The sequence below is a fragment of the Typha angustifolia genome, chromosome 13, assembly GCF_048772165.1.
Source record: "Typha angustifolia cultivar Huaian chromosome 13, ASM4877216v1, whole genome shotgun sequence".
Taxonomy (NCBI): Eukaryota; Viridiplantae; Streptophyta; class Magnoliopsida; order Poales; family Typhaceae; genus Typha; species Typha angustifolia.
Window position 1 is genome coordinate 3,231,616 of NC_133251.1, and position 27,920 is coordinate 3,259,535.

The 27,920-nt window shown below is 37.7% G+C and overlaps 4 protein-coding genes across 6 annotated transcripts; 2 read left to right on the top strand and 2 right to left on the bottom strand.

The window, feature by feature from the left end:
• The first annotated feature begins 608 nt into the window (after positions 1–608).
• On the top strand, positions 609–2,617 carry LOC140774831 (uncharacterized). The gene is made up of 4 exons (XM_073117975.1): positions 609–757; positions 827–1,378; positions 1,579–1,644; positions 2,062–2,617. Exons 1-4 carry the CDS (start codon positions 656–658, stop codon positions 2,119–2,121), a joined length of 780 nt encoding a protein of 259 aa, XP_072974076.1. The 5' UTR covers positions 609–655; the 3' UTR covers positions 2,122–2,617.
• A 181-nt stretch (positions 2,618–2,798) lies between these two features.
• On the bottom strand, positions 2,799–6,191 carry LOC140774830 (squamosa promoter-binding-like protein 17). Its single transcript, XM_073117974.1, has 3 exons — positions 5,754–6,191; positions 3,693–3,829; positions 2,799–3,627 (listed from the first exon to the last, which is right to left on the bottom strand). The coding sequence occupies exons 1-3, from the start codon at positions 6,086–6,088 to the stop codon at positions 3,020–3,022; spliced, it is 1,080 nt and encodes a 359-aa protein (XP_072974075.1). The 5' UTR covers positions 6,089–6,191; the 3' UTR covers positions 2,799–3,019.
• Positions 6,192–8,758: 2,567 nt separating this feature from the next.
• LOC140773856 (uncharacterized) lies at positions 8,759–10,639 on the bottom strand. Its single transcript, XM_073116626.1, has 2 exons — positions 10,359–10,639; positions 8,759–9,493 (listed from the first exon to the last, which is right to left on the bottom strand). Exon 2 carries the CDS (start codon positions 9,447–9,449, stop codon positions 9,042–9,044), a length of 408 nt encoding a protein of 135 aa, XP_072972727.1. The 5' UTR covers positions 9,450–9,493; positions 10,359–10,639; the 3' UTR covers positions 8,759–9,041.
• A 5,344-nt stretch (positions 10,640–15,983) lies between these two features.
• Positions 15,984–27,674, top strand: LOC140774263 (cycloartenol synthase-like). Of its 3 annotated transcripts, none has more exons than XM_073117185.1 (19): positions 15,984–16,117; positions 16,388–16,605; positions 17,897–18,082; positions 18,450–18,539; positions 18,688–18,882; positions 18,980–19,064; positions 19,777–19,943; positions 20,894–21,082; positions 21,254–21,367; positions 21,561–21,683; positions 21,764–21,886; positions 21,952–22,050; positions 22,920–22,976; positions 24,589–24,635; positions 24,730–24,873; positions 25,051–25,228; positions 26,223–26,303; positions 26,640–26,723; positions 27,245–27,674. In XM_073117185.1, exons 2-19 carry the CDS (start codon positions 16,408–16,410, stop codon positions 27,359–27,361), a joined length of 2,277 nt encoding a protein of 758 aa, XP_072973286.1. In that variant the 5' UTR covers positions 15,984–16,117; positions 16,388–16,407; the 3' UTR covers positions 27,362–27,674. The 3 variants fall into 3 exon arrangements, with proteins under 3 accessions (XP_072973286.1, XP_072973285.1, XP_072973287.1); XM_073117184.1 differs by having other exon boundaries at positions 15,996–16,269; XM_073117186.1 differs by having other exon boundaries at positions 15,998–16,089.
• Positions 27,675–27,920: the final 246 nt, after the last annotated feature.

The window sequence follows — 27,920 nt, forward strand, 5'->3', positions numbered from 1 at the left end:
CAAGCCACCACCATGTCCTTCTCCTTCCCCCCCCCCCCCATGTCCTTCTCCTCCCCCCCCCCCCAAAGCGGTTTAGCCCAACCCAAACCCAGGTTAGTGTTTAAGCTGGGCATAATACAACTAGATACGAACACCCAAAAGCTAGAGGATATATACATGTTTTGTACTTTAATTAACCAATCTAGGACTAAAGTCGGTACTATTTTTTTTTTTACCAGTTTCCACTGAATATACATCTCTTACACAGATTCTAAATGGCCACCAAATAAAGCCCAATAGAAGCCCATAAGTTTTTATTTTTTAACTGGGTTAAATATATTTTATCTTTTATATCTATCCTTAAATTTATTTTGTTTGTATATATTAAAAAGTTCTAAACTAGTTCATATACTTAATATATTTTATCATGTTTGTTAGAAAAGATATACAGATTTTAATATAATACGATAAATTATCAAAATATTTAATTAAAATTAATAAAAAAATTATCATAGTAAAAATAAATTTAAAGATTAGTTTGAGATTTTTAAAGTGCATAGTAAAAATAATTTTAGGTATAAGTAGGGGGTAAAATATATTTAATCCTTTTTAATTTCAATTTTCCAAATTCGACTGCAAACATCGCCGTTGCAGTCGACGCCCGTCTCCCGCAACAATGGCGGGTAGAGACGTAGGCGAAGAAGACGATGACTACATGGGTGATCTCTCCCTCTTCCTCCCTTCCGAGCTCTCCTCCTCTTCTTCCTCCTCCAAGAAGGTAAGATGCATAAACCCTAATCCCCCTTCCGAAACCTTAAACCTAACCCTGGATTTCTTCTTCCCTTAGAAATCTATCTCCAAGGAGCAACCTTTACCCTACCCATCGAAGCCGAAGCGGCGTCCTAAGGGCTTCAACTGGCAGGAGCAGCGTCGTCTTGATCGCGAGCGGATGCAGCGCGAGGAGGACGACCGCACCATCGCCAGACTCGAGGCGCCAATCCCGGACTCCAACGTCGGATTCAAGCTTCTACGCCAGATGGGGTACGACCCGGGTTCTGCTCTAGGGAAGGCCGGGACCGGCCGGTCCGAGCCGGTCGGGCTCGAGATCCGGCGATCCAGGGCTGGAATTGGGGCGGAGTCGGCGAGGGATAAGGCGGTTAGGGAGGAGAGGGATACGGAGGAGAGGAAGAGGAGGAGGGAGGAGGAGATGATGGCGGAGTTCGGGTCGTGGCGGAGGACGCAGTGGAGGAGCCGAAGGGTTTTTGGGGATTACAAGAAGGCGGAGGCGGCGCTCGCGCAGTTGGAGAATAGAGAGGTCGTTGAGCCGGCGGAGGATGACGGGGATGAGAAGGAGAAGAAAGAGGGAGAGGAGGATGAGGAAGAAGTAATTACCGAGGAGGTAATTCTTTGGGCTCTCCTTAGATTTCTTAGTTTTTATCTTCAGGTTTTATACGACAATTACAATTGTTTATTGTGAATCCATGCCTGCTTGATCAAATGCAGATCATGAATATAAATTGATCACTGTTTTCATTACATTTTCCTTTTCTTCTATGGAAGTTCTGGATTCAATGATAACCTTAGAAAGTAATTTTGCAGGATTTGCATGACATATTGATGAAGCTGAGAGATCAACATTGCTACTGCCTCTACTGTGGATGTCAGGTGAATAAATTGCCCAGCATTTTATTATGCAACTGCTCCAGTTTGCTCCATTATATTCCAAGCTTATAGCTAAGCAATGGATTCCCATATATGATACTAATATTGCAAGTATGAAGTACTTGCATGTCATTGCTTCTCAATTGTTGTTAACTTGCAATTTTTAGAGTTTGCCTCATCACTGGTCTGTGCAATCTCAAATTGTAAAATATTACTGTCTATCTTGAACTGAAATTACAATCCTCTTTTGAACTTACTTGCATATATTAGTTTCCCAATTGTTGTTAAATTGATAGGTCGAATTCTTTGAACCGAAATTAAAATCCTCTTCCGAGGTACTTACATATTGTTGCTTCTCATTTGTTGTTAAATTGATAGATGTAACTTTACATATTATTGCTTTTTGATTCTTCTTTTCAGTATGAATCAGCGGAAGCTTTGGCAGTTGATTGCCCTGGGCCAAATGAAGATGACCACTGAGTGCTGCTAACTTGTCGAGAGCTTCAACCGAGCGTCTCATCTTCCAAGAGTTGGCGGTGCATTTTAACTGCCATCAACTTATTGCAGAAATCCGGTTATCTCCATAGACTCCTCCATTTCAATGATGTTTGAGAATCCTGATCATCCTCAAGCAGATGACAGATTCTGGTATCTTTGCATAATAGGCAATTCTATGCAACAGATTGCTACATTTACCTTTCTCATCAGTTGATTGGAGAGGCAGATGGTATTGCCAACCGGTATGCACTATGCACATGTATAATGTTGATGATTATATCATTTGCGAAGGGCAGGGCAAACTGAATCATGAACTAAGGAGGACTAAATTGCCTGTAGTCAGAAATTTTCGACACATGCAAGAAAGGAAGGAAACACATTACCTGTGATTTATTAACATTTATATTCAGTACCATCTCAAGTTTTTGTTGTTATACTGAGATGAATGAAACATGAGAAGAACATGCTATGACTTCTATTTTACCTTTTCTTGGCCTTCCAACACTGTGATTGTACTGCAAAATGTTTAATACTTGCTATTCCTTTTCAATTCAGTACATTAGGTGAAATGCATAAAATCACGATGGTTGTGCATCAGTTTACACATTTCCAAGATGGTCCACAAGTTATTCGAGCTGTGTATCAGAGAACAACGGTGAAACTAAAAGTTGTAATTTACCTCTTCATCTCAGCAGATATAGGAAAACATTTTAGAAAACTCACAAACAACGTTCTAACACTAGTAATAGCATAAGTTTAATAGATCCGACACGCAGATTCAAATTCATGATCTTGTGAGTCCAAAACCATGGAGAGCAGAAGAAGAAAACGAAGCAGCTGCATGAACCATGTCTTCAAGAGCGGACTAGAATATGAGGTTCTAGAGAGACCAGTGCATCACATGACCTGAGTGGTCGAATGCCCTACTCGAGCCATGATCCAGGTGAGATGGCCCATTTCCCTGCAGAGCTAACTCGAGCTCACCGGAAAACTGACCATTGCTGGCACCTGCAACCTCATCTATTCCCATATCATGCAGCATCTCATGGGAGCTATTCCTGCCTCCATGACCCCTGAGACCCCAGGGACTGGTCGCGTAATTACTCGGCATCACCGGATGAGCCATAGGAGCGCCTTCGAAACCGCTGCTTGCTGAGATTGTCGGAGGTCGGGTTCTGGTAGTGTTGTTATCCCATGGCTGAGTTGACAGAAGAGAGAGAGCACAGCCGGAGTCGGCGACTCCTGCAAGGCATTCACCCGGCGGAAGCTCTGAGGCGGAGAAGAGGGCACCTGCTGCAGAACCCTGCATGTATGGGTGGGCTCCATGTACTGAGACTGCACCAGGATGAGGGTCTAAGCCTTCCTGCCACTGGCTACCGGTCATCTGATCGCTAGGTCTGACAGTTGGCCAAATATCTCTCACTGTAGTTGGAGGCGCCCTCGGGTAAGTGAAATCCATAAGAAAGCTTCTGAATCTGCTCGGCTCGCCTGTTAAATAGTATACTATGTAAGGAAATGAGATGAATCTCGGAGATATTAGAGATGTGTTTTACCATGAAATGTTGATGCCAGGCGACCATAGTGCGATGACAAAGGCCCAGAAGGCGGCTTCCTGCGTCTCTGGTTATGGCCAGCCAAACGTCTACGGCAGCTACGCTTCCCTTGGTCAAATTCAGGTAACTGATGAAACCTGTGGAAATACTCAGACATGAAATATTGTTTTTTGAGATTGGATAATCAAATTCATCATCTGGAACATACAACAGAAGGAATTTATTGGAACAACCATCAAAACTGATATTTAGAAAGATGAAATTCATATATTACAATCTGTTATAAGTAAAATGACCCCCCCCCCCCCCCCCCCCCCCCCCGACAAAAAAAAACAACTGTGCACACCCACAAGCAATGGTCATTCACAGTACAATTGGTGCTTGTAGGACCATAACAGAAGACATATTATGAACAAGGCAAACACCTTTATAATAACTGTTCTAGGTTTGCAAGATGAGTAGTAAAAACATATGCATGTAGGGTATTAAATGAATTAGCAAATAACCGTCTTCTAAAATGAGAAGAAAATCTATCTCACCTGGATAACTCTGAGAGATACTGTATTGTACCTAAGTTCTATTTAGGAATAGAAAAGAAACTTACCCTGGAAAAGGGCCATCCCATGATTGTCCTTTTTTTGTGCTTTCTCCTCTCATATGATGGGAGAGTACTTATAGGATGCAAGTTAAGAAACTTGTGCTCTCCAATTTTAGGCCATGAGGAACAATTCCTCATTCTTCTTTTCCTGTGATTTCTCCTTTCACATAATGGAAGCTACTTCCTTTTACATCGTCATCATATCATCATGTCAACCTTTTCCCAACAATTGGGGTCAGGCACAGCACAACTAATTGATAACAAGGCTCCAAGAACTAAACTTGCAGCCTATTTCTAGCATTCAACCCCCTCTAAATTCAGTGTCAAATCCCTAAAGAATCAAAAAAGAGGGACTTGATCCGCCCCCCCCACCGAAAAAAAAGTTGCCTACATCAGTCATCAGACTATTCACACACATGCAACCTAAGAGCAACAACCATCCAAAAGTCCTCTAGCCAAAGAGCCTAGAGGATAGAGAAAAATGGAAAAAAATTGCTTTAGAAATTAGCTAGGGAGATACTTTAACAAAGGGGTATCATGGATTAAGCCAATGGATGAAATAGTTCATCTCCATTAAGAAGTAATTGTCCCGCCAAAAACCTTATTAACAATAGCTTGGCACTTACTTTTCTATAAATTCAGTTTGTTAGTGCTGTTTGAGAAATAGGATTCTACTTGACATAATTATATACTAATTAAGTTGAGAAAGGTAGCAAAAGAATCAGCAGAATACTGATGTTATTCTAAGTGAACAAATTAAGCATAATTCCTCAGAAAGAAATTTTCAAAAGCATTTCATGATTAACAACAATTCCATGAGCATCGTCGTTATATGCCTGACACTAGCACTACAGGAATCAGATGCATAGAGATTCAAAAACACGAGTTTTATAGATATAAATGTCACCAGTAACTTCAAATATCGAAGTCTATAGGCAACGGCATCTTACTTTTCTTTTGCTTCAGAGCAAAGTGAAGTCCTAATAATGTCTTAAAAATCATCTTGAGATTAGATCTTAAATATACATGAGTTGAGAAACTGTAAAGAAAATGTAGCAAGCCCTAAAAGCACCTTAGCATTCACATAACGAAAAGATAAGAACTCTTTACCAACATATTAAAAAAAAATTAGTTAAGTTAATGATAGGAACGATGCATTCCAGAAAAATAGAAGAAAAAGCTAAATCAGCATTTAAATAGAAGATCTAAGATAAAGAAGAGCTGCCAAAGTGTAATTAGGGCTAATTGTGCAGTAAATCGTTAATCTAACAAATAGCAAGCCAAATGCCCTACCAAATGTACTACTGTTAGTATATCATAAGCATCCACCATACATAGAAAAAGGGGGGGAGAAATTAAAGGTACATACTAGAAAAGGCAACAAATCTAATAACCCCAACACAAAAGCATGGACCGAGAAATGGAAGACAATAAATTGATGAATGGTGGAAGCCGAAGCTGACCTGCTGCACTGCTGACAAAACCTTTGCTCCAATCCTCCCACAATGACTTTGGGAGCCTTGGAGTGCATCCCACACACCTTATGCCTGCAGTAGTAAGCCTTGGCCCCTGTGAGATCCACCTTGCAACCCTCCACTTGGCACCTGGGTGGCTGCTGCCCACCTTGCACAACCCCCTTCCCCTTCTTCCCAGATGAGGTTGGAGCCTTGGAGGAGGAGGAGCTCCCCCCACTGCCACCATCCTCAAAGTAGATCTTTTTCCCAAACTTTAGCCCATTAAGGGAGTCATTAGAGCCACAGGCCCCAGGGGCCTCCATAGAGCTTGAACCCATCTCCATTTCCAATCTCTACAGTCCATCCATGGCTTCTGGTGCAAAGGGTGGGGTGGGGGACAAAAAGGAAAGGAGGGTTCTGTAAAACAAGGGGAGGGGGAGGGGGAGGGGGAGGTGAGGGGAGGGGAGGGCACTTTGGAGTAGTAAAAGGGAGGGCCTTTTGGGAGTCTCAACTGGCTGGGTCTTTCTGCCCTTAATGTAAAGACACATGCACCTGTCATCTGGGCCATGCCATCTTGGGGTCACAGTACTCTGCTCAAACTGTCAGAATATTCAGAGAAAAACTCATTAAAGGGTAGTGACATTGTTGAGAAGAAGAAAAAAAAAATCTATGCCAGTTTACATGTTGCTCTTTCTTTTTAAGCCACCACAACTGTCCTTGAACAAAGTCTTACTAATTTATTTATTAAAGAGAACATGGGTTTTACTCCCTAATTTATTTATTAAGAAGCGTTATATGCCTCATTTTTTGAGAGGTTTAGATTGTGGCTCGTGATGATAAAAAAAAGAAAAGAAAGAAATTTGCTTTCCTCTCTCTTTGCCGAGTTCATATCAGCAATTTAGCAGCAAAAGAAAATAAAAAAAGAATTCCAACATTTAGATGTTTAAAGTATACATGAGTTCATGTTTTACATAATCAAAGACGGTAATTAGGACGTGAACTTTTTTTAAAGGTGTTTGATGAGTGAGGGTGGCTAAAAAGTGGCTTTTGAAGGGATGGAGGTAGTAGTATTGGGAAAGTCGCTTTTGGAGGCAGAGATGTCTGTGCCCTTCTTTTGCTTTGACAAGATGATTTGTGTTCTAATCCCTTTTTCAAATGAGTTCCATTGAGGAGGGGAGAATCTCTTGGAATGAGCAATGGATTTGCAAAAGACTACTCTCATGGGGTTTTGGATTCTTGGACTTGTTTCTAAAATAAATTATGCCCACCGACCCTCCTTGGAGACTGAGAGCAAATCCAACAAAAACCAATGGCTGGCTTTTTTTTTCTTTTTTCTTTTTCCTTTTTCCTTTTTTTATGGTGAGGAAATTCCCAAACCTATCCCTGACCATCTCCCAAATCTCCATGATGGCCTCTGTAGATGAATGAGCTTTTATTATAGTACCTTTGGTACAACTCAAACTTAGCTTTTGGAAAGGAAGATCTTGGTTTAATGGTGCTTTCCTTCTTTAAGCAAGGTGTTAGGAGTAGTACAAAGATTGGAATCATAAGCCTGGAGACAGTAAGCAAACAAACAAAGGATAAAAGAATAAGCCCAACAAGTACATGGAGCAAGATGGCAAGAGGGAATGAGAAGTGGCTAACTTATTTGAGTTGGTACACTTTGAAGGAAACTTCTTTATTAATGTCTCACATCTGGTTAACAGTTAAAACTACACTACAATTTTACTCTCCCAAAACAATATATATATATATATATACACACACACACAAACGTACTCCATCTCTGAAATGAACACAATAGCTAAGTTTTTTTTTTCTTTTTTTAATGAGGAAAGCCCTGAATATGTATATATACTTAATAGCAATCAGAATTATTTAAATTAAACATAGTTAACTTAAATCTAGTTTTAAAACAAAAGGTCTTTTATTTTACTTCTTGGGTAGGCTCCATTTATTCCAACTCCAATCTACTAATCCTTTTTGCCGATAAGTACACAATTCCAAGGATTACACAGAGATGGGGGGGGGTGTGGTGTCCATCAGAGCCTCAAATGTTCCCCAAAGCCAACGTACGGTCCACAGTTGGCCGGGCGAATAGATGAGCCCATCATGGCCGTGCATCCACAAAACAAGGAAGGATGAGATAAAAGGTGGCCGGCTAAAGGTGCTACTTTTTTTTTTCCTCTCTCTCTCTCTCTCTCTCTCTCTCTCTCTCTCTCTCTCTCTCTCTCTCTCTTTGTTTTTTCAAAAAGAGGCCTCTCTTTTCCTGCCAACTTTACCTGTTGATTGGAAAGGGCACCACTAAGAGCTGGGCCATTGTTTGCAATTTAGGCACAGTGTGAGCTTTATCTACTTTAGCCCAACAAGGCCCACCGAGCAACTGCATCACAATGTGCCTCGTGATTCGCAGGTGTTCAACTTTTGATATGCATGATGGAGCGGTGTATAGCCCTCCAAAAGTTGCTTATTTGCATGAATGCCCTTATATAACTTTTGATATGTTTCAGAACTCATTAAATAAGAATAAGAATATTTTAACTCTTGTATATATATATATATATATATATATATAGATCGATGAAATCTTAACGGTTTTCTTATTCTTAATACAAAAGAGCATGCATACAAAACTAAACCGAGAAAAGAAAAGTGGAAAGCAAGAGAATGGATAAAGTGATATGTGCATGCCAAAGAGGCTTGAATCGAAATAGAGAGAGAATCACTGCCACAAAGCTTGTGACAAAGAATTGCTTCAAAGGAAGCATCAATGCCTCCAAAAGTTTATGCAACACGAGGCATCTTCCTCTCAAGCATCTTTGAGTCTTAACTTCCTATCACCACCAAAAACACAAGAAATCTTATGGCAAACACAAAAATATGGTAAACTAATGCATCCTTTAAATCAAGAGTGGCCTGTGATGGTTGGTAGTCTAAAATGTTATCCAAGCAATAATGGATGCAGATGTTTCTGAAACAAGAGCTATGTTTTCTGGGTAATATTCAAAAGTAGATGGCAACCAGCAAAACAAATGAACTCTTTATTGCAACAAAAATTCCATGTTCACAACTCGGGAGGGAGCAATGAGAAGCTACAAGCCTACAATTAAGCTAAAGAATACAATAATGCTGGATATAACTCTGTTGATGATCACAGATCAGTGCATTCAATCGCCAGCTTCCTAATAGAATTCACCCTTAAAACAATAAGATTACTATAGAAGTGAAATGAACAAGGGAAAGAGAGCGAAAGAAGAGGATCTGGAAAATATAAAACACCAAGGACTAGTAAAAATCTCACTTGCACTCAACTCCTGCTTCAGCAGCTCGCCGAGGTTTGCTCTTTCGCCGGCTTCCATTTTGCCGAAAACCATTAGGCCTAATCGAGTCATTATTGCTGGAACGGATTGCAGAAGAATTTTCTTCCAGGACAGAATCTGAATCTTCTTTCACTTGCGAATGCCTCTTCCTCTTCTTCCCGTTTACAACTGAGCTTTTGATCTCTTTGTTTGAGGCCTTCGGTTTGACATCGTCATCTTCTCCTTCAATTTTCTCACTCTCTTCTTCATCAATGTCATCCTTCAAAGGCTTTTGTGGCCTTCCCCTTCTCTTATATGCAGGCATTACTTCATCTCCGCCACTTCCAGGATCTTCATGACTCGCGACAATGGTCAATTTCTTTCCCTTTCCTCTACCTCTACCCATTAACTTTAAACCGACAATGGAAATGACTCAAACAATCATAGAAGCTGCAAAAGGAGTGAAATCAAATTTAGTCATCATTTACTTATAAATATCAAACTGTCTTTTATCATTTTTCGCGTGTATCTAGAGGAAACTGAAAGAATCAATCTCTTCCCATATACCTGAAAAATGTCAAGATTTTCACTACAGAAATAGATTGAAATAATTAATTGATACTAAAAGGAAGACCATCAAATGGTCCTATCTCCCCCCTCAGATCCTCTTATATGCCAATATTATTAGAACTTTCTACTTTATAAAATAAATAAATAAATGCAGAATGTATCATTTGGAATAGGGATTTTGAAAAAAAAAAAAACTATATCCAGAAAGTAAGAAGCAGAGATAGATCAAGCATCCAATTTTCCATTTAAATTACCATAACTATTTTATAAATATATTGAGAATATAAAAGATAACATCAAGAGATTAGAAAGATAAAACCAAGGATGTACTTTTTCTTTGGCATCTTTGCCAAAGAAAAAGTAAAGTGGTCTAACGAAACCATTCTGTGGAGATTTCATCTATGGCCAGCAAAAAGTATGTGAATCATGTTATATTAGAAATCAAATAGGTAAATAGATAAAATCACGGCAATCTCCTTTGAAAAACCAAAATCATTTCTTTTCCATAAGAAAAGAAAGAAAATTGGTGTTTAAACCCAAAAGTTTCAACTTTTGAACATGGTGACATTTAAATCTATAGTGAAACCTCCACAACCAACACCTTAAGAAGCACGAAAATCCTGTATACGAACAATACAACAACAACAACAACAAAAACGAAAGAAAAAGACAATCTTTCTCGCATAAATGTAAAAGGAAAATAGGAAGAACATTAATCTAGAAAGAAACAAGTGCAGAAACTAACCATGTATGGAAAGATCATCTCTTTCGATGGCTCAGGTGCACCATTCTTCCCATTCTGATGTGTTTAGGAAAAAAAAAGAAGGCATAAAAGATTAGATTTTCATGGTTGTGTAAGGAGGAGGTTGGGGATTTGATGAACCAAAAAAGACTTTTTGGATGAACCAACCAACACACAGATCAGAAATGGGAGGAAGAGGTTTAGATTTCAATTACAATGGCATCTGAGCTCCAATGGAGGAGCAGGGCAGCGAGGGGAAAGGAAAGAGTATAGTCTGCATAGAGAAGAGATATTTCTCTAGTTTGTTAAACCAAAATATTCTTATCAAAATACCCCTATAGGAGCACAAATCCACGATCCAGTCCTTTGGTTTGAGATTCGAAACATGCGGCGCCACTATGCAGTAAATCGGTGACGGTGGTTGGTGAGGGCAAAATCGTAACTTCACTCCTATTTTTCCCTTCATTTATTATTTCGGATTTTAAATTTAGGTCCCTGGCTTCGCGACGCGCTCCCTCATTGTGCGCCAAATTTAGGGAAACTACTACGACCGATCTTTTCCAAATAAATATGTTTAGAAATTTTATTATTGGTTGAGGACTAAAAAGACCTTTGGAAGGATTGGATATTTGGACGGGGATGCAAGCAAGGTGCAACGGGGACTTTGGTGCAGCCGCCCGCATACCGGATTCTATGCGTTACTTGGGTCTTGACGGCGACTTGCCATCCGCCCGTCAGGAGCAACGTGTGCGTCACTGCTCCCACCAGCTGCTGCCACCTTCTGCTTCCGCATACATTTTCGGTTGCGTTTGTTGTCATGCGGCCTCTTTGTGCGTCCCGGCGTATAATAACCTTTATGCGTACTTGGGCTGCTCTTTTCTTATTCAAAACTTGCTGACTAGACCAAATATAAGATTAATAGTGCAATATAGGATCAACTCTAATTATAAATAATTATTATAAAAAAATTATTTAATAATTAGGGGTGGCTTGCTCGATAATGCAATTAATTGGAGTTGCATCTCATCAGTACGATGACTTAGAGTAATGTCTCGGTGACATTTAATTTAAAGCAATAATTCAATCATACATATAATTTAAAGTTTAAACTAGACGACTTAGTATATTAGTTAAAATCTTAATAATTAATAACTTTATATATAAGAAGAGTTTGACTCTTTATCCGATCTATATTGAGAGCATTCAATCTATATTGAGAGCATTCGTTGAAATTTGTCTAAAATGTATGGTTAATAACTCATTAGTATGTCAGATTATACGGATCAGATCACACTAAGAAAAAAAGAGGGCACTGTAGATTTGACTGTATGATATGCTGGATCGTGCACATCAAATGGGCAACTATAATAGACTCCTTCTATTAAAAATTTGATATAATCTGGTACAATTATTAAAAGATAGAGGTGTTTGATAATTGATATCTTGGAATTAGGTAGATATTTATTGCACGAATGTCAAAGCAAGAGGAGCTAGCACGCTAAGCTGGCTAATTTTTCCCCAAGGAAGCCCCATTAGTCCTCAAATCCGGTCGTTTAATCATAACCTACAACTTTTCATTATTAGGTGTTGGTTTTCGAATGATACTATTCAAAATTTGAATCGGATTACACTTAATACGCTATTAGAGCCTTTAATCATGTGAGCACTCCAACTGTCTGGTTTCAATTCAATTGCACTGCATAAAGCACAGCCAATCTCTTGGTTTCCCATTGTTGTTATTGATAAGGTCACTTTAAACGATTTTGATTGAGTAGTAGACTTTGTAACTATATTTTCCTCATGATTCATGAATAGTTTATCTGTACATGGACAAATAGTGTTGGAAAGAATTAGGACCACAGGATGCCTCCAGTAGCCTATTCTTCCTCCACTACACAAGTATAGAGCTCAAACTGGGCCAAGTACATGCAATTCTTCCTCTTCCAGGGCTAGCAGTAAGACCAGCCCAAACTGCTTCACTTCAGCATGACATAGAGGCATAATATTGAATGCAATATGCCTCACGGATTACGGAAAATACAACGCTAATTTTTTTTTCTTTAAATTCTATGTATAGAAGAGATGGCGTAGAGAATGCAGGGCCAGATTTATCGAGAAAAATCGTGACTGAGAAGATTATAGAATTCATTTTAACTTCAAATAATATTATGAAGAAATTATTTAGTAATTTGATCCAGTTCGATTGATCCAATTTGATTGATGATTCGATAGTACGATTAATTTAGAGGAATAACTCGACGACGACTTAAAGCAGATATCAGTAGCATATAATTTAGAGTAAAAGAAATTAATATTTATATCGAATAAATAAATTGTGTCCAATTGGATAATAATATTTCTACGGGCACGCTCGAAGTTAAAAAAAAACAATTAAAATAAGCAAATCAACACTACTTCGGCACCGACTTCGCCAGCTTCTCCATCACTTCGGCGCCGGCTTCTTACACGCCCGAAGCGGAGCTCCACAGAGGGATTTATTATGAACTTAAGACTCGGCGCCGTGCCACTTTGTATTCCTCTCCTTCCCCTCTCTCGGTAGGCTTGGAGTTTAGATAGGAAGGTTGGTATCCGCCCGGATAAGTTGTTTTATATAATAATATTCGACCGATTTATCGGGTGAGATATTGGATATTTCTGTGGTGGTGAATCTAGGCAGGTGTCCGATTTAAGGGCCAGAAGCAATAGAGAAGGAGAGCGGGAGGTAGTCACGTGGCGGTCGTCGTGACAGATGGCGTTATCAATTTAGATAGAGAGTCAGGAAAGGGATGGATGAGAAAGGATAGGGTTATTCTCACAAGATATATATAAAATTTAATACGAGCTTACGCGAGTATGGTTGGAAAGAGTGTGTGTATGGTGTTCACCTAGTCCATGTTGGAAAGGATCCTAGAACTGAATACAAACAAGCACTCTTGGCCCTTTGGGTCTCGGCTCTTGCGACTTGCAAGTGCCGACAGTGTGACCCAAATTAATTTTTCTTGTTAGCAAGTAGTTGATCCTTGTCACAAATATTTTTAATTTTTTTATGTTCTAATTCTTGTCACAGTACTTGCTGCATCACGTGACGGGATCTGACAGATTCTATCTACCAAGGCAAGCTACGCTGACACGTTAAAGCAAATTTTTTTGTTTTGTTTTTTGACCGGGTGGGATACGCCTCCTTTTAATGTTATTTATCAAAATAGATTGTACCTCAATATTATTATTCTTATTACTATTTCTATCTCAGTTAGCAAGCCAGTCCGCAGACTTATTTGCTTCACGGTAGATATGGGAAACAAAAAGGAATGAATAAAATGAGAGTAATAACATGCAGTCGCCAACGATGGATGATTTACACCTAGGGCTGTTAAAATAAATGAGCAGTTCAGACTTAGGCTCAGCTCGACTAAAGCTTGAGTTTGGCTCGACTCAATTAGAGATGAGTCGAGCTTGAGCTAGAGTTGGTTTGCTTAAGCTTGGCTCAAAAGGTTTGATATAAAAGGGGTGAGAAAACCCTAATTACCAAATCCCATCCCCGCCTCCTCCTCTTCCTTTGACACCGTGCTCATCCTCCTCAAGCTGTCGCGGTGCCGTCTCATCCTTCTTTGCCAAGTTGTCTTATCTTACCACACCCTATCCTTAAAGTTCTCACAGGCCGCCAACCTTGCGATGTCTCCCTAGTAACAGCCCAAACTCACAATCCCTAATCCCAAGTTTCCAACCCACTCCCTCTCATTCATTCACCCCATAGTGATGACGACATCCACCCCGTGTCCAAGACGCCCCTCCACACCCTTGACTTCGAGATCGACGAGGTCTCCCTCGATCAACTCACTGGTTGCCTAAAGGTCACCAACCTCTATTGCTAGGTAAGTAAAAAATAAACTCTTCCTTGTTTTGTTCCCGAATAACCTCATCTTATCTGTTGATTAGTAAAGTTTGGGGATAGATCCTATTAGCACCCATTCAAGGTGCTGCACGGGGCAGGGTAATATCGACGCTGATAGCAGAGGGTTTGATCCAATTTGCTTGGCAATTTTCTCATGTGAGCAAAGAATGAGAAGTTTTATAGAAGAAGAGGGAGAGAGAGATAGGTGTGTGGTAATAGTGATAGAGATGGCAGAAGAGTGATGAGAGAGAGAGAGAGAGAGAGAGAGAAAGATTTGGCTCGGTCCAACTCGGCTTGATAATAGACTTATTTTAGGCTTTGGCTCGGCTCTGACTTTATTTGAGTTGAGCTGAGTCGAGTCTGAGTAAAATTCTAATGCTCGGCTCAAGTTGAGCTGAGCCGAGCTTGAGCAAAAGTCTAAGACTCAAAATTCATTTCGAGTCGAGCCTGAGTTGGAGCTAGCTCACTCAAACTCGGCTTATTTACACCTTTATATACACCAAGGTGCTGGATGAATCCCATTGACTATGTTGACCAAGAGTTGAGAGTTACTCTCGAAACTTAGAGATGCAATATATAAAGCGAACGGATATAGATCAGAATCTCTCTAAAAGTGAAGGCTTCAATGCGAGCAAAAGAGTGTAATGGTCGCAACGACTGCCGACCATAATTAGAGAACCTAATGGGGAACGCAAGATAAAGCATGCCCTACAAAGCTCGTTAGGATCTGCATAAGAGTCGTCAATGTTGAACTTAGGGAATTTGGGCGGGGGTGGTTCCCAACGGATGAAACAGATAGGAGTTGCTTGAGCCAGTGGAGGAGCTAGGATTTTGTAATATTCATAAGCAAGCGAAATGGTTCTTTTCCAGATTAAGGAAAGTGACTCTTCAACAGAACTGAATATGAGATTGTTCTTGTAAGTCTATAGATTCCAAATGAGAACACTTATTATTGTAAAAAGCAAAGCACAGATGAGGCCAGGCAGCAAAGTGCTGTCGATGATAAGTCCATTAAATAAGTCTAAAATAGAATCTTTTAAGTAATAAGTTCAGAAGTGGGCCACTTGATAAATAAATTTGTGAGAAGACTACTGTAGTCAAAATACTCATATTTAGGGACCACGTAGGAGTTAGTTGAATATTTTAATTCTGCCATCAATTTTGTCTTTCACGTATCTAATTCACTCTAATACTTAAATACAAATTAATGTAAATTTTGCCGCATCGAATCTAGCTCAACGAAGCCGCTGATTTAGATCAACTTTGGAATATAAATTACTTTTCAGTTTCACGATTTCTATAGAAACTTGATAATTATCAAAAATAATTATTAAATCTTAGGAGAATTTTTTTTTTATTATAAATAAGTCAATTTTCAATTCAACTACTTAAATATTACCGTCTAGTTTAACCGTATCTCTAAAATAAGTTGAGTTAGAAAATTAATTTTTTTAATTAATTTATTGTTTAATATAAATTTTAAGATATTTTATAAATTATACTTTATATATTACTTATTATTGATTCATATTTATTTTTGACGATCTTTTATTTTTTTTTTCTATAATTTTTATTTAACATTCTGATGTTATTTTGATTGATTAAATTATTAAAATAATATCACTGCTATTTTTCTGGTCTCTATTCTCTCTTCTTAAAAAGTCATAAATATTTAAATATTTATAAATTATTTTATATATAAAATATACGGTGGTATTCTTAAAACTCCCTCAATTTTAAGACTCACTTTCTATACCGCTGTAACCATTCCTCCCTTCGCATCACTTCGACAGCCGCTTCAGGAAGTGAAGAAGAAGAAGAAGCCCAGAGCTTCGGTTACCGGTACCAACGCTGAACACCCCGAACCATTGTAAACCCTGGCTTCTTATACTCATCGTCTTCCTATCTTCGATTTCATGGCGACTTAAAGATTCCTGAGATTTCTCGAAGTTATCGAAATCCACGAAGCCTCGTTTCCCGATTGGTTTTCCCGTCTTAGGAATCGCCTATTCATCGACCCATGTGCGTGATTGAGATCGAAGTCCTAGTTTTCTCGTCGAATCTTGCTTTCCTGAAGCTGATATTGTTATTATTACTATTATTTTTAAAAGAGGAGCGTTGCGATTGTTATCTCTTGCAGTTCTCTGTTTTGATACGACAATGTGGAGGCTTAAAATCGCGGAGGGCGGCAGCCCGTGGCTGAGGACCACGAACGGCCACGTGGGGAGGCAGGTGTGGGAGTTCGATCCGAATCTTGGCACGGCCGAGGAGATCGCTGAGATCGAGAAGGCCCGCGAGGAATTCCGGGAGCATCGGTTCGAGATGAAGCACAGCGCCGATCTTATCATGCGGCTGCAGGTATATACATAAGCAGAAATTCTTTAGTCGTTTCATCTTTCGTGATTGTTAGAGTAAAGCAGCAAAAGAATGATTTCTTTAGTGGATCATGGCGATTACATCACTGATTCACTTAGTAATGCCTTCACAGGTAGATTATGGACAGTGAAACTACAAATTTTAGAAGAAGAATATGATTTTGAGCACTGTCTAATCATATTGGTCGGATTTGGTTGCCTCGCATAATGTAGAGTAACCAAGCAAGAAACTATTCCGATGGATTTTATATGTCAATTGACTTCTTTTTTCTATTGAAATAAACTACAAGATATTGGTGTTTCTAGGTTCAATTGACATTGTAAATCTAGTTGAAATCTTGTATAGGGATACACCGGTTATCTGCCTAGATACCTGATTGTACTTTTGTTTCCTTTTTGAGATAATATATTGCCTTCTATCTAAATAAAGGAGGATAGGGGCTTTTCCGTTTTTATCCAAAGAAAGGTTGTTATTTAACTATGCATAGTATCAGACTCACTGTAAGTATCTCGAGCCATCAAGCTATCAAAATCTTAACCCAACTCATACAGTATTAGGAACTTGGATAAAACCCATTAGAATTAGTGGAAAACTGCAGTTATTTTAACCGATTCTCTGGAAAGAGATTTTCTTATTCGACCATCTCTGCTTTTCCTTTTTGGAGCCCATGCACATTGGATGCGTATGACACTTGTTATTATTGTGAAAATGAGACATAAATGCTGTAGCATTTACTTATCTCAAGTTTATGTGCTAATTCTGTAGAAAATAGTCTCTTGCTTTCCAAGAATTAGTTTGCAGTAGTATGAAGTGCCAATGCTTCTGGAAGCTTATGACCTTGTTCTGTAGGCAGGACATTGCATTTAATGAGTCTGTTCTTACAACCACTTCAAGGTGGCTGTTATAAGTTTCAAACATGTTTGTAACCTCTGGGTAGACTAGAGAAAGAAAAAAGTTTCTCGCTGCATTTCAGGATTAGTCATTTACTATCTTTAAAGGTACAATCAATGGATCAAAAGGTTGTTAAAACTTTTTCCAAATTTAAACATGAAGTTTGTATTCACATAAATATATACATGTATAGGTATATATTATATACACACAAACGCACATAACATATATAATTATATATAAGCTTGTTTTTAACTTTTTATGTTTCTATGCCATCCCTATTTCTTTGCTCCTGTATGTTTATGTCTGTGGTACTTCAATTATCTTCATTTTATGTCAATGAATTGTATCTTTTATTTAGTCTGAAATCTCTTTGCTGCAGTTTGCAAGGGAGAATCCTCTAGATTTGAATCTCCCCAAAATCAAGCTAGAAGACCATGAAGATCTTACAGAGGAAGTTGTACTGACTTCACTAAGAAAAGCCATTAGCCGTTCTTCTACTCTTCAAGCACATGATGGACACTGGCCTGGGGATTATGGAGGTCCTATGTTTCTTATGCCTGGCTTGGTATTTCCTAACATCCTTAGTAGAATTGATACTTAGTGGATTGAATTATGTCGATTTATAGAAACTAGCTGCCTGGTGAATAAGTGGCATTACTATCTAATTTTTTAGGATGCAATTGGGACTCATCTTGCATCACTCCCAAGCCATAAATTCATGAATTTTGGTTAATTAGTTGTACATTACATGGTAACATGTGTTCCATTTAGCTTGCTGAATCGTTTAATGACATGTGAGGCATCCTAGACTCCTAGTGCTACCATTTCGTTAGTTCTCACTTTAATGATATGTGAGGCATCCCAGACTCCTAGTGCTACCATTTCGTAAGTATGAGAACTACCGCTTAATTTGTTGTTCATCTGGGTTGCAGATAATATGTTTGTCTGTTACGGGAGCACTAAACACCATATTATCGACAGAACACCAGCAAGAGATTCGCCGTTATCTTTACAATCATCAGGCAAGGATATCTAATTCTTATTTAATCCTTCTAATTAATCTGAATGGACCAACTCAACTTTTCAGAATATAGAATCAAACACAACATTTTCTTCCTGACTTCAAGAAGATCTGAAGAATGAAACCTAATAGAAGTTTCATTACTACAGAACAGAGATGGTGGTTGGGGATTGCACATTGAGGGTCCAAGCACCATGTTTGGTTCAGTTTTGACATATGTCACACTGAGATTGCTTGGTGAGGGAGCGGATGGTGGAAATGGGGCAATGGAGAAAGCACGAAACTGGATTTTAGAACATGGTAGTGCAACTGCAATAACATCGTGGGGCAAGATGTGGCTCTCTGTAAGAAGCCAGTTCTTTTCATTCATTCAAGTTGAGAAGTCAGCGGTTCTAACTTCAAAGAGTAGAAACTAATTTCTATGTGCTTAATTGCTTTCAGGTGCTTGGAGTTTTTGACTGGTCTGGTAACAATCCATTGCCCCCAGAAATATGGTTACTCCCATATTCTCTCCCCATTCATCCAGGTTGTTGTAATGCTTACACTCTCTGTCCTTTCAAATAGTCAGTTTTAGAAATGAATAAGTATATGTCTTACCTCCATTTCTAGAAAGAGAAGGCAATAATGAAAAGGTTCTTCTGTTGACAACCTCTTTTGTTTAATTATTGTTCAAATGTATATGCTGTAGAGCTTTCTCGTAATTGCTTGTAGAAGTAAGAGTTATAACCTCTTTGATTCCTGATGTGATCCTTCAGTGCCTCTGATAACTTATTACTTGCTTCATTGTGAAGTTGTTCCATATGCTTGATTGATGGTCTCTTGATGGGTATAGTCCATTAAAAGGATACAGTACATTGACTGACATTTTGGTATTTTCCTCAACTATCAAGCTAGCTCTTTTTCCTAGTTGTGTTATATTTATGATTATATTTAAAAATGTCTAAGGACCAATAAGTTCCTTGAAGTACATATCTATCTGAATTCTGACATATGTTAATGGCCTCATTCCTTTTACTTCTTGATAATACACATATTCTTAAACTAAGAAGTTTCACACTTACACAGGTTCTTTTCACCTATTAAGATGTAAACTACCACATACAGATTACTTAAATTATTGTTAAATTATACTTCTCCTGACATTTGGACCATGTCTAACTGCAATTCTTAAATAATAACTTGCTTGATACCTTTTTCCTTCAAGTAAATTTAGTCTCTTCCTTTTTCTTGTCTCACAGGACGTATGTGGTGTCACTGCCGGATGGTTTATTTGCCAATGTCTTACATATATGGAAAGAGGTTTGTTGGTCAAATTACACCATTGGTACTATCACTAAGAAAGGAGCTATATACTCTTCCCTATCATCAGATTGATTGGAACAAGGCTCGGAATGAGTGTGCAAAGGTCTGTTGGATTTATGCTTCTTGCTCTTGTTTTCTTGTGAAGGTTCAGACTATCTTGAATACATTTTCCTCTCAATCTTTGTATCTGTTATATGGTGTTGTTAACATTCATCATTCTTTCAAAAGGCATGTTTCATCCCTTTAATTATATGAGAAATTTCACTTCTATTAACTTGACCATGCATTATTTGGGTACTTTAGAGAATTAGTTGATCATTGTGTAAGCTTCTGTTAAAGTTTATGAATCCAGTAGTTCCATGATCTACTTAACTTACAATTGAAATAGGGCAAGTACCTATCTCTATTCTACTAACTGAAAGCAATATTTGATCATATTAATATTTGTTGTTGCTTTCTTGCATATAATATCCAATATTATTCACATTAGAAAGCTAATCTGGATGGTAATAAGGGTTAGTGCCTGACCAATTACAAGCAATGTAGCCTTTTGCTGAACAGAATCCATATTTTGGTGACCTCTATACCACTCCACCCCCCTTCCACAATCCCATCTTCTTCCCCATAAATTGAAGGATTTCTTTAGCTATTGGCATCCTCTTGAAATATTTTTGCCTCCTTGGAGACAGTAACATGCCAGGTTGCCTTATTGATGGTGTAAATTTTCTGTTAGGTTTTAATAGAGCATGGTTAATCTCCTTGGTAATTTCGTATTTAGATCTCTAACATATTCTTGGTTGACTTAACTTTCTTTTAGTTTGTCTGGTAAGCAAACTGAAGATGTTCTTTCACATGGCATATAGTATAGCTTTCTTAATCGCATAACTGTGAAATATTGCAATGCAGGGAACCAGTAAAAGAGGTGTATCAATTAACTAATATACTTTTTCTTCTTTTTTTGAGAAAAGAAGGGAAAATTTAGTTAGGATTTCATTAAGACGATGAAACTAAGAGTAGATTAATTGAACTTTCCTTAATGTTATGTTGGTGCAGGAAGATCTGTACTATCCACACCCACTGATACAAGATATTCTTTGGGCTTCACTTCACAAGTTTGTCGAGCCAGTTCTAATGCACTGGCCAGGCAGTAAATTAAGAGAGAGAGCTCTGGATACTGCCATTCAACATATTCATTATGAAGATGAGAATACTAGATATATTTGCATTGGTCCAGTTAACAAGGTAAGAACTGAAGCTAGTCTATGATTCTTTCTTTTTCTAGGGGCAACTTGATCACACTTTCTTATTTCTATTTATTAATTGGTCTCTGCTACAGCACGATCATATCTGGCTTCTCAAGTAGTTTAAATCATTTATCTGCCAGCTAGCTTGTAAGATATTTGATGCTTGCAGGTACTTAATATGCTTTCCTGCTGGATTGAAGATCCGAATTCAGAAGCATTTAAATTGCACCTTCCAAGAATCTTTGATTACCTATGGCTTGCAGAAGATGGCATGAAAATGCAGGTCCTGCATAATATTCAATGCTCTCTTTCTTCTACTAGTTTTGTTAGATCTTTCTTACTGAATGCCTTTATTGGAGTTCCACTATAAAAATGTCCTTCATTACTAATTCACCATTGCCTACTATTTAATAATGTCCATTTTCTTACAATCATTTTTCAAGGATATAGATATAATGTCATCTAGTAAAATGCAGGGATATAATGGGAGCCAACTGTGGGACACAGCTTTTATGGTTCAAGCAATTCATTCAACTAACCTTCTTGACGAGTATGGTCCTGTTCTTAAGCAGGCCCATGAATTCATAAAGGATACACAGGTCTCATTTCCATTCCTGGGATGCCTTTTTCTGCTGCATCTGTTACGATTTCACCAATATTCTATTGCATAAATCAATAGGTTCTTGAAAACTGTACTGGAGATCTCAGTTTCTGGTACCGTCACATATCAAAAGGTGCATGGCCCTTTTCTACAGCGGATCATGGATGGCCTATATCAGATTGTACTGCAGAAGGACTTAAGGTTGTTTTAATATAAGTTACTTAAGGTTAAGGTTATTAATGGCTGATACCATTATGTTTGTGCAGGCTACCTTATTGTTGTCAAAGATTTCTCCAGAAATTGTTGGTAAACCATTAGATGGAAGACGATTCTATGATGCTGTCAATGTCATTTTATCTCTGATGGTAACACTTGCATGGATTTGATTTATATGCATTATATAAGGCATTTCAATATGAAAAAAAAATGAATGTTTCTTAATAATATACAAGTAAAACGAAAGAGCAGTGAATCTGCTATAAGTTTCTTGGCCTTTTTAACTAGAAGACCAAATTGTTGTCCTTTAATATTTATTGTCCAAAATGACCAAATGCCACTTGCATTAAAGGGATCTGTATTATCAGATAGTTGAAGTTTTTGGTTGACCTGTTATTATGTCTCTTAGAAAGGTCTAGGACTATGTGCACATCCAACTGTTCTATGTATAGGCATCCTGTATACCTGCATACTGATAAGCATATAACATCCTTTAGAAACTGCCCCTGCAATACTATTATGGGATGAGCAATCCATCTATTAAATGATTAACTTTCAGGCAATATCATGGGATTAATGTTATCTGATGGATACCTTAAATGCCTGCATTTTCTCAGTCGGACCCTGTGCATTCCATCTATATCCACGTCAATATTATGTACTTAATGAGGCCACTCCTTCTTAGGTCTAAAGAAGCCTCAAAATCAAATGGTTCCTTATTATCTTGTTATTAGGTGATAATATGTGAAGGCACAAAGACTAACCAGAGAAGCCTTTTCTCATTATGGTACAGTGGAGTCCAAAGAATAGCCTGTTGACTGCATTCTCATATAGCGAGACTTCGCACTTATGATTTTAGCTTGAACCAGCCTGCCATGCTGCCACTATTCCGATTTTTAGATAGTAAATATTGAATTTTCAGTTTCTACTTTCTAGGTAGTTTTGATGTACTATATCTGTTTGCTTAATATTGCAGGAGAAATCATTTGTATTTGATCTTATTACTATTTCTATGTAGAACAAAGATGGTGGCTTCGCAACATATGAACTTACGAGATCTTATGCCTGGATGGAGGTGTGTATATGTATTCAGATTTCCTTTTTGCTGCTTGTTCCTTGGGTCTTTTGGGGCTTCTTCAAATTAGAAAGTTTATTCTAATATACTATTAGCTGCAAATCGATGCTAATAGCTGGAAAGTGTGTGGTTGTATAGAAAATTTAATATTGAAACTAGAATCCATAGACTCACGATATTTTAATGAAGAAAATAAGATAATTTATGTGGATCCTAGAATGGCTTTCTTCTACATTTATACTTGGTCATATTTACCACACACCTTAAAGTTAGATCTCTAAAATGGAGATAATGATTTAAAACATGTCAGATAGCCAACTTGATGGTCCATCTATTGTTCGTAATCTACGTAACTAAAACTGACTAGGGTAAAATCATATAGTTTGGAGACCATTGCTCATGCATCAAATAGCCTGAAGAATGGAGGGAACATAAAGTTCCCCTGTCCAAATATATACTTTGGCACACAAACTGAAGAATCCACATAGATCAACATGATTAATGCTAGTGAAAAACACAACAAAACCAATGTTTGCGACAATCATTTGGGGCAACACAATCAGTACTGGAAGTTCGGATATACAGTTAAGAAGAATAATAGAAACTTAGAAATTAGAAGAGAGTGATAGATTAGCAGACTTGCTCTGAAGCTAGGAATACATAGGTGCCACTCCCATCTCATGCCTCTCATACAAGAAAAGAAACAAATTGTTGTAATCTTGCTTCATTATTGAATTTCAACTGCACCATTTCTTTCACCTTTTCATAGCATTCATAATTAGGTTGTTAATCAAGGAATGAAGAAGTAAAAAGGAAGATAAAATTTAAGTTGTCACAGTTTTATTCATTTTCTTCTTTTTCTTTGAAACATGTTATATCTAATCAATTCTTTTAGAATCATTTTGATAAATGGTCTTTTCCATGAATCTCTGCAGCTATGTGAAATCTGGTCCTTATTTGCTTAAGATTTTAAGATTCTAAATTATAATTTTCTCCTTTTCACTCTAGATCCTAAATCCATGCCATCATACCTAAACCATTACATATTGCTACCTCCTCTGCTACTATAGATAATAAGGGCTGTACAAATTCATTCTGGTGCTTTCAATCATCTGTTCAGTGGGACCTACTTTATAGGTTCTATTTCTGGGATGGGCCAGTTGAAGTGCAGTAGAAACTCGTCCAGACACTAGCCATAGGCAAGGACCAAATGATGAATATTAGCCTGACCCAGTTCATTGGACTTGAAAGATCTGAACCAACTGTTGATAAACAAACTGTGTGAGCCAGGTTGGTGTGCTGGGTGTCTCATGTTCATGTTTAAATTGGATAAAAGATCCAGTTGTAGGTTGATGGCTTGGGAAATTTATTTGTGTAAGAGAAAGCCAATTTGCTTTAATGGGGTTACTGAACTCACTGTTGAGCTTGTATTCAAAGGTCACCCTTCACTTTCTCTTTGGATCAGTGCTTCTTGAGATAGATACACAAGGATAAGGAAAAACAAACATCATATGCTATTAACATACACTTCATCGATAAAATGTGATCTTTACATTATTTTTTCTTGTAAAATTTTGGAATATCTGCTGACATGCTTCTGTTAGTTATTCAGCTTATCAATCCAGCTGAAACTTTTGGGGACATTGTCATCGATTACCCGTAAGATACTATCACTCAGTTATTGTAGGCCATCTTTGTTTTCTGCTGTTTTCTTTGTAGATAGCATTTTTAACATTATAAGGTTCATCCACAGATATGTTGAATGTACTTCAGCCGCAATTCAAGCATTGACATCATTCAAAAAGTTATATCCTGGACACCGCAGAGAAGAAATAGAAAATTGCATCACAAAAGCAGCTCGCTTCATTGAAAGTATTCAAGAGCATAATGGTTCATGGTTTGTCCATAATATCTCTTCCTAGTGAAAGTTCCAACCTACAACAGCATAACTGGTCATAGATGGTTATCTGCTCTGAACAAGAATATAGATGCCTCACTTTTATTGACAGTACCGCCATAGTGATTGTGGTTTCATAGGATCAGAACTGATCTTCTAAAACTATGTTTCCAACAGGTATGGCTCCTGGGCAGTTTGCTTCACCTATGGTATGTGGTTTGGAGTGAAGGCATTAATTGCTGCTGGAAGGACTTATAAGAACAGCCCTTGCATCCAGAAAGCATGTGATTTTTTGTTGTCAAAGCAACTGCCTTCAGGTGGTTGGGGGGAGAGCTATCTTTCGTGTCAAGATAAGGCAAAATTCTTACCCCTTCACTGGTTGTATAATATCAGTCACTTGTGTTGTTGGTTATACTTTTTCCTGTTGAAGTAATCCATTGAATGCCCCTGAAATGAATAAAACTCTTCCAATGGAAATCTACCTGCATTTAATGGTGCACCTATCCTGCATTTAGGTTGTAACCAGGTCACATGATTCGAATATGTCGTCTAGACTTGTATGATAAATAATTGACTTTTTGTAAGACTTGTATAAGAACAATATTTGTACTTTAGATGCTGTTATAATTGAACTTTGATGTCAGATAAGCATGGGTATGTAACTATTATTATTAATTAATAGCAATCACATGCTCTCAATGTGGCCAATTGATGCAACTGAGTGAAATTAGTTAGATTTGAATTTTTTAAAGGTTTTCTGTTCTATCTCTTCAATTCACACATAAATGGTTAAGCCAAACTGAATGCTTTTTACATAACCACTTGATGCAAACTGAGGACATTACTAGGACTGGTAATTTGTGAAGATCGTGCCTGCTCTTTCTCTTGCCCAATCTTACACTAAGCACTTTGATGGCATTGCTAATATGGAGGGCTGGACACAAATGAGGCCTGGATATCCATTTATTGGCAATGTTTACGAATGATAGTAGCACTATGATTATTTTTCTAGTCAATGAACATCTCTTTTACATAGTTTTGTGTTCATACAATTGTCTTAGTTTTGAACTGGTTCTTCTTACAAGGATAAACTAGTCCATGTCTCTTGAATTAAAAAACTTAATGATCCCCCATGACATTTTATTTTAATGTGCAGACATACTATTTAATAATTAAAACAATTTTGATTTTCTGTTCATCATCCAAATGATTATTACTCTTTCAATTTTACTGGAGTTAAACTAAGAGGTTCATTTTATTATAGCTAAAGTTTGTCAATAGATGCATGTTGCTCTTCTACACTTTTTTTAAATCATAGTTCTTAATACTTTTTCTTCTCTTCTAAATAGGTGTATACCAATCTTGAGGGAAATAAATCTCATGCTGTCAACACTGCATGGGCCATGTTAGCTCTAATCGATGCTGGGCAGGTTTGTTCAATATTGACTCCTGATATTTCTGACTATTGATACACTATAATCATTCCCATTTTATCATCCTCCTTGTATGCTGTGGTACCATTACCAGTCAATGTATACATGCCAAGCCATCCCATAGACCTGTAGGAGCCTAGTATTCATAGCGCTCATCCTACTATTGCCCAGAATATCAGAGAGAGATATGACACCCCAATATCACAGACGCATAACCATGTCTAGAGTCAAGAGGGAGCACACATTCATCATCTTTCAGATGCTTCGTGATGCATGAGAGGTATCTTTCATTCTTTCTAATCAGTGGAAGTGGTACTGTTGTTTCTGGAGCAGGCTGAGAGAGATCCAAAGCCTTTGCACCGAGCTGCGAAAGTGCTGATTAATTTGCAAATGGAAGATGGGGAGTTTCCTCAACAAGTAAGTTTTTGCTGCTTACATGATCTGCATTCAAGTTATGATGATTTGCTGCAATTCATGATACTAGAATTCTCAAAGCCCGATTTATGCTCACGGAAGTTATCATTAGGATTTTGTCCATAATGGGTAATTCATAAAATTCTGAAGAAAAATAATATACTGCAATATTGGAACCTTAAATTACTTTGGCTTAAGCTCCTCATCATCTATAAATCTATTGTTAATTGAAAATAAAACCCCAATAAAGAAGTCGATATATTCATTTAACATTTATCCATCTACTACCATTTTCTTATCCATGATGATCTTGATTTGTGTACTGGCAAGCATTATGAAAGGTAAGCTTGATAAGATGTGCTATGTTAAAGCTGTTAAAAGGAACTCAATTTCGTGTAATGTAGTGGGAACTTCTGCTATGCCTTTGTAGCTATGAGATTAAAAAAATATGAGCACCGTACGCCGTTATACCCTATCCTTTATACTAATGCTCGCTTTCTTATATGTTGAACATGTCATGGCAGGAAATTATGGGAGTCTTCAACAGAAACTGCATGATTAGCTATTCCCAATACCGAAACATATTTCCTATATGGGCACTAGGAGAATTTCGTTGCCGCGTCTTGCTTCAAAGCAATTGAGACTGATGATCATTGACATAGAATGCTCTGATCATTTTGCCACAGTCAAGCCCCTTCGATTAGCGACGTTGATCCTATTTAAGAGAACTTTTGTATAATTTATCTAATAGTTTAGGGAACACCTTTCACATATTTGCATGAGTTGGAAGGTCTCACGGTCTGGTAGATGTGGCCATGTTCTGGCATATTGCAAGTGCCAATCTTTGTGGCTTTTATCAGCAGTCAGCCTTGATAAATTCCCAGCATACACGGGAATCGTACCTATTGTTGTACGAGCCGCTGTTACTTTATTTCACTTTCGAGTTTTTGCCGATCTCTTACTTTCAAAATTTGTGACTCTCATACTATAGTCTATAAATTATTTATCAAACTACTATAATTATTATCATGTAATTAGTTGTGCAGATATATATATATATATATATATATATATATTTTTAAAGTAAACGGTTTTCTGTGAAAACGATCTATAAAGTCGCTTTCTTAATCAATGATTTCTATTAGTTTAGTAAAAATTTATTTATACGACAATAGCATATTTTTATCAAAATTTTCTCTT

What these genes read in the sequence shown, in the direction of transcription:
- LOC140774831 (XM_073117975.1), top strand. Translation starts at nt 656, where the DNA reads ATGGCGGGTAGAGACGTAGGCGAAGAAGACGATGACTACATGGGTGAT. An exon ending in AAGAAGTAATTACCGAGGAG is followed by an intron (nt 1,379 to 1,578) that starts GTAATTCTTTGG and finishes GTAATTTTGCAG; the next exon opens with GATTTGCATGACATATTGAT. An exon ending in GCCTCTACTGTGGATGTCAG is followed by an intron (nt 1,645 to 2,061) that starts GTGAATAAATTG and finishes TCTTCTTTTCAG; the next exon opens with TATGAATCAGCGGAAGCTTT.
- LOC140774830 (XM_073117974.1), bottom strand. Translation starts at nt 6,088, where the DNA reads ATGGAGATGGGTTCAAGCTCTATGGAGGCCCCTGGGGCCTGTGGCTCT. An exon ending in TTTTGTCAGCAGTGCAGCAG is followed by an intron (nt 3,830 to 5,753) that starts GTCAGCTTCGGC and finishes GTATTTCCACAG; the next exon opens with GTTTCATCAGTTACCTGAAT. An exon ending in CCTGGCATCAACATTTCATG is followed by an intron (nt 3,628 to 3,692) that starts GTAAAACACATC and finishes ACTATTTAACAG; the next exon opens with GCGAGCCGAGCAGATTCAGA.
- LOC140773856 (XM_073116626.1), bottom strand. Translation starts at nt 9,449, where the DNA reads ATGGGTAGAGGTAGAGGAAAGGGAAAGAAATTGACCATTGTCGCGAGT.
- LOC140774263 (XM_073117185.1), top strand. Translation starts at nt 16,408, where the DNA reads ATGTGGAGGCTTAAAATCGCGGAGGGCGGCAGCCCGTGGCTGAGGACC. An exon ending in GGGGCAAGATGTGGCTCTCT is followed by an intron (nt 18,883 to 18,979) that starts GTAAGAAGCCAG and finishes AATTGCTTTCAG; the next exon opens with GTGCTTGGAGTTTTTGACTG. An exon ending in TTCTCTCCCCATTCATCCAG is followed by an intron (nt 19,065 to 19,776) that starts GTTGTTGTAATG and finishes CTTGTCTCACAG; the next exon opens with GACGTATGTGGTGTCACTGC.